This window comes from Geospiza fortis, unplaced genomic scaffold, assembly GCF_000277835.1.
Source record: "Geospiza fortis unplaced genomic scaffold, GeoFor_1.0 scaffold117, whole genome shotgun sequence".
Taxonomy (NCBI): domain Eukaryota; kingdom Metazoa; phylum Chordata; class Aves; order Passeriformes; family Thraupidae; genus Geospiza; species Geospiza fortis.
The window spans coordinates 855310-860715 of record NW_005054500.1 but is presented as its reverse complement, the minus strand read 5'-3'; the positions used below and the strand labels follow the sequence as shown (position 1 = coordinate 860715).

Sequence of the window (5406 nt, the reverse complement as noted above, 5' to 3'; positions counted from 1 at the left end):
GCCAAATGGTGAAAGCTGTGTATTTTCATTTTAATTTTGATTTTGATTTTTGATTTTAATCCAAGTGATTAATCAGAAAAAACCTTCAATTTGTCCAGTCTCAGGGTTTCTAATTAAAACAGGGGGATTTTCTTTCAGTTTCATCTGTGTGTTCTTTGAAAAATGCCTGAAAATCGGTGGGTCGGGTTCTGCAACAGAGCTGTTTAAAAAATTAAGAACGTACAAAGCTTTGTTCAACCTCATCTGTGGTGTGCCCTCTGCTCCCCCCCTCTGTCCCTGCCTTGCTGTGCTGTCCCAGGAGAGGCTGAGGGCTCGCCATGCCGCTGGTGAAGAGGAACATCGAGCCCCGGCACCTGTGCCGGGGGGCCCTGCCCGATGGTGTGACCAGCGAGCTGGAATGTGTCACCAACAGCACCCTGGCTGCCATCATCAAACAGCTGGGCAGCCTCAGTAAGTCAGGCACAGCCACCTGGGGGGGTGGCACCGGGCTGGGACAGGGATGGCACCGGGGTGGCACCGGGGTGGCAATGGGATGGGACAGGGGTGGCAATGGGATGGCACCAGGATTGCACTGGGATAGCACTGAGATAACACTGGGATGGCACAGGGATGGCACAGTGATGGGAATGGGATGGCACTGAGATAGCACTGGACGGCAATGGGATGGCACTGGGATAGCACTGGTATGCCAATGGGATGGCACTTGGATGGGAATGGGGTGGTAATGGGATGGCACTGGGATGGCAATTGGATGGCATTGGGATGGCATTGGGATGGCAATGGGATAACACTGGGATGCCACTGGAATGGCAATGGGATGGCACTGGGGAGGCACTGGATTGGCACTGGGATGGCAATGGGATAACACTGGGATAACACTGGGATGGCACTGGGATGGCAATGGGATGGCAATGGGATAGCACTGGGATGGCACTGGATAACACTGAGATGCCAATGGGATGGCACTGGGATGGCACTGGGATGCCAATGGGATGGCACTGGGATGCCACAGTCACTCCCACCAGTTCCAAACACAGAGAAACAGGGGTTGTGTGAGAGCCGTGTGGGCTGCAGCCATTCCTAACTCAGTTTATTTATATAATTTTATAGAATTAATTATTTATAGAACAAATTATTATTGTTATTATTATTTTTAAAAATTCTTTTATATTATTATATATTTATTGTATTTATATATATATATTTGGTTTGGGGGTTTTAAAAATTATTTATATATATATAGGTTTGGGGTTTTTTGGGCTTGGTTTTTTTGTTTTGTTTTGGTTTTTTATTATTTTTTGTTGTTGTTTGGGGGGTTGTGTTTATTTTGTTTTGTTTTGGGGTTTTGTTTGTTTGGTTGGTTGGTTTTGGTTGTTTTGTTTTTGTTTTTGTTTGGGTTTTTGTGTTGTTGTTGGTTTTGGGTTTTTTTGGCCAAGCTCGAAATGGAGACTTCGTGGCATTCTGAGACCCATTTTCCTCCCATAGCTGTGGGGGATGGAAAGCCTTCAGGAGCCCCTTGCTTCTCCACTTGGCCAGAAATAGGAAGGCCAGGGGAAGACTTACAATACTCCAAGCTATTCATTGTACAGTTAGAGCTTTTTGAGGAAGAGAAGTCTCTGTCACAGGTCTAAACCCTCAGCTCTTTCCTGCCCTGGGACCGATCTCAGCAGGAAAGGGGCACACGAGAGCACTGCACACACCAGGGTGAAGCTTTAACAGGGCCAACCTATTTCATGCTGAATATCCACTTAAAATAGAGAGAGAAGCTATCCACCTCCCCCCACCCCCCCCTCTTGCACACACCTCCAAAAGCAGATTCTGCTCTAAAATACTCCCAGAAAAATAACCCCAGGGTGTAGGGAGCTGCTGGAAGTGCAGTGGCTCACACGAGCAGCACCCACGTCTGCTCAGGCTTCCAGTCCAGGGAAAAAGGGAATCAAACATGAGCAAGCTGGGGAGTGCTCTGAGGAGGTTCTGAAAGCGCCCTGGTCTGGGGAACTGTCTGAGAGCTGGGATTGGAGGAAACCCTGAGGATCTAGGGGATGGGATGGGATGGAATGGGATGGGATGGGATGGGATGGGATGGGATGGGATGGGACAGGTGCTGTAGCCTACAGGTATCAGCAATGCTCTGCCAGACACCTCACTCAGCTCCATGATAGGAATAATCCTAAAAAAAAAGCCAATAATCCTAAATAAATAACCCTAAATAAATAAGCTGCACTGAGAGATGCAGGAAAAGAACTGATAAAGTGAAACAAATTACAGATCCTCCCTGCTGTGGCACTGTCCCCACTTCTCTCTTCTTGGCTTTCTAACTGGGCTGAATTTCCCCAGGTCATGTTGTGTGATTTTTGGTCATTTTTTTTGCTTGATCTGTCCTGAAGGGTCCAAGAGCTCTTTGGGGCACCGTGAATGTTCTATGCTCTGGTGGGTGTTGCTCTCACTGGAAAGGGGTGCTCGTTTGGGCTCCCCTGCCTCCTTGCAGCACTTTGGGAGAGGCTGAGGCTCAGCTCCCAGAGATCCAGGCTGGGCAGAGCACCCGTGGAGCCAGGGGGGAGGTGGGAGCTCCAGGGCATGGGCTGAGCTGGGCGAGCCACCAGCTGTGGTGACAGGCGCATTGTCCCCTGCCAGGCAGGCACGCAGAGGACATCTTTGGAGAGCTGTTCAATGAAGCCAACAGCTTCTACATGAGGATGAACTCACTGCAGGAGAGGGTGGACCTGCTGGTCATCAAGGTGACACAGCTGGACTCCACCGTGGAGGAAGGTGAGGGGCCGGGGCTGGTTTGGGGTGATGTCCAGACGCGCTCTTGGGAGCAGAGCCCCGCTATGGCTGAAGCCACCCCTGCATCCCTTGTCCTTCCTGTGCCCCCCAGTTTCGCTGCAGGACATCAACATGAGGAAAGCCTTCAAGAGCTCCACGGTGCAGAACCAGCAGGTGGTGTCCCGCAACTCCATCCCCAACCCGGTGATGGAGATGTACCAGCGCTGCGACAAACCCCCGCCCCTCAACATCCTCACACCCTACAGGTACAGGGCACAGCCCTCCCTGGGGCTCTGAGAGGGTCCTTCCCATGAGGAGGGTCAGGTGTGCCCCCATTTGTGTGCTGTGCTGCCCCCTCATTGTGTGGGATGTTTGGGATGTGTGTCCACAGCCTGCAGGTGGTGGCTGCAGTGTTGGATGTGTCTGTGGTGGGGCAACAGCTCATGGTCATGGTCAGCCCTTGGGATGGGGAACAGGGGGCCTTGTCCTGTGGCTGGTAACCCTCCCACTGCCCTTTGAACCCCCAGGGATGACAAGAAGGACGGCCTCAAATTCTACACTGACCCCTCCTACTTCTTCAACTTATGGAAGGAGAAGATGCTGCAGGCGACAGAGGACAAGAGGAAGGAGAAGCGCAGGCAGAAGGTGGGTGGGGGCAGCAGGGGGACAAGGGGGCAGGAGATGGGGGTGCTTGGGACCTGGGGACAGCCACCTCCTGGTGCATCCTTCGTCAGAAGGATGGGTGCATCTGGGCCAGGCTGGAGGTGGAGCCGTGGCTTTGTGTCCCCACAGGAGCAGCGGCTGGTGGAGGACTCCACCCGGGAGGTGAAGAAAGTGAGGAAAGCCCGCAACCGGCGCCTGGAGTGGAACATGATGGCGTATGATAAAGAGTTCCGGCCGGATAACAGGTTCTCACCATCCCCCTATCACATGGCATCATCGGAAGGATCACTGTCCCCAGATAATAGGCAGGTTCTACCTCCTACACCTTCAGCTCACGGCTCTCCTTTGCTTTGCTCTTCCTCTCCGTCGTTGTGGGGGACGTGTTGCCCACAGCAGGGTCGGGGTGCTCAGTTGTTAGCCTGTGGATAGCTGGATAGCCTGTGGTAGCTTCATGGGTAGCTGGCATCCCCAGGGTGTCATCCTGGAGCTCAGGAGGAGCCTTGGGATAAAACTGGAGCACTTTCCGTTTCGCAGCTAAGGGTTCAGCTCTGTTGTGTCCTCCTCCCCTGTGCTCTCACTCTGCTGTCTTGTACATCGATATTTTCATGGCCTGTTCTTGTTTTGTTGTCTGAACCCCTAAATACTCCCAAACCCACCCCCTGAGCTCCCTCAGGAGTACAACAGCCGCCTTCTCCCGTGCTGCAGGTCCTACGCGTCGGACGCTGCCGACCACTCGTACCCGGCCAGCCCCAACCACCCAGCCCAGCTGCTGGCCCCCGCTGCCCACCTGGCCCCGGCGGAGCACAAGGAGGGGCTGGCAGCCCCCAACCCCCCGGAGCACGGGTTCCGGCCCGCGGGCAGCCGGCAGAACAGCCTGACCCGCCTGCAGCAGCCCCACGCGCCGCCGCCCCCCGAGGCCGTGCTCAACGGGCCCAGACCACACCTAGTCAAGGATTACGGGTAAAGCTTCAGCCTGCTCGCTAATGGAGGGGTGTCCAAAGGAAGGGGGCCTTGGTGAGGGTCTGACCCCCCATTTCTGGGCTGATGGAGCAGGAGAGACCTGCCCTGCAGCTTTCATGGTCCAAAACTGTTGGTGAGAGGTCAAATCAGTCAGGAGCGCTTTTGAGGTAATGTTATCCCAGGTACTGGGGCAGGGTGGATGGAGGGTTTTCCCCTGGGGTGTTGCCTGCTTTCCACCACTGCATTACCCATAGCCCATCCAGCAGAGCTTCATCACCCTTCTGACTCTGGAACAGAGCTTTCATTGGGGTTTGGAGCAAACCAAGCCAGAGTGGAGCCAGCTGGGTGCTGGGATGGGTGATGGATGCTGGATGGAAAATGGATGGATAATGCCCCTAGAGGGCATCAGGCCCAGCATCACCAGCCAGGCAAGGCAGGAGATTGTCCTGCTCTGATCTGCACTGGGGCAGCCTCACCTTGAATACAGGGGGCATTTTTGGGCACCATAATATAAAAAAGACATTGGGGTATTAGAGGGCTTCCAAAGGAGGCCGTGAAGATGGCGAAGGGCTTCAAGGAGAAGCTGTGTGAGGAGTGGTTAAGGGCATTTGATGTGTGCAGCTGGAGGAGAGTGAGGGGAGGCATCACTGCAGCCCACAAATTCCTGAGGGGAAGCGGAGGGGCAGATGCTGATCTCTTGTTTGTGGTGACCAGAGACAGGACTCGAGGGAATGGCCTGAAGCTGTGTCAGAGAAGGTTTATGTTGGATATCAGGAAAAGATTCTTCCCTCAGAGGGCCGTGGGGCACTGAGCAGGCTCCCAGGGAATGGTGCCAGCACCAAACCTGCCGGAGCTCCAGGAGCGTTTGGACAGAGCTCCCGGGGATGCCCAGGGTGGGGCTGTTCGGGATGTTCCCGGAGCTGGACTGGATGATCCGTGGGCTCTGTGATTCCCGTGGCTCTGACGCTGTGCCCCCGTTGCAGGCCGCAGCCGGTGCCCATGGCCGAGTACTTCGTG

The 5406-nt window shown here is 54.3% G+C and overlaps 1 protein-coding gene across 1 annotated transcript in view; it reads left to right on the top strand.

The window, feature by feature from the left end:
- The first annotated feature begins 312 nt into the window (after positions 1 to 312).
- LOC102035199 (wiskott-Aldrich syndrome protein family member 3-like) overlaps positions 313 to 5406 on the top strand; it is an 8849-nt gene continuing 3755 nt past the window's right edge. The window contains exons 1-7 of the mRNA XM_005428734.2: positions 313 to 450; positions 2635 to 2769; positions 2879 to 3032; positions 3294 to 3411; positions 3559 to 3734; positions 4135 to 4389; positions 5373 to 5403. Coding sequence (XP_005428791.1) covers positions 318 to 450; positions 2635 to 2769; positions 2879 to 3032; positions 3294 to 3411; positions 3559 to 3734; positions 4135 to 4389; positions 5373 to 5403 — 1002 coding nt within the window. The 5' untranslated portion in view covers positions 313 to 317. The remainder of the gene's footprint in view (positions 451 to 2634; positions 2770 to 2878; positions 3033 to 3293; positions 3412 to 3558; positions 3735 to 4134; positions 4390 to 5372; positions 5404 to 5406) is intronic.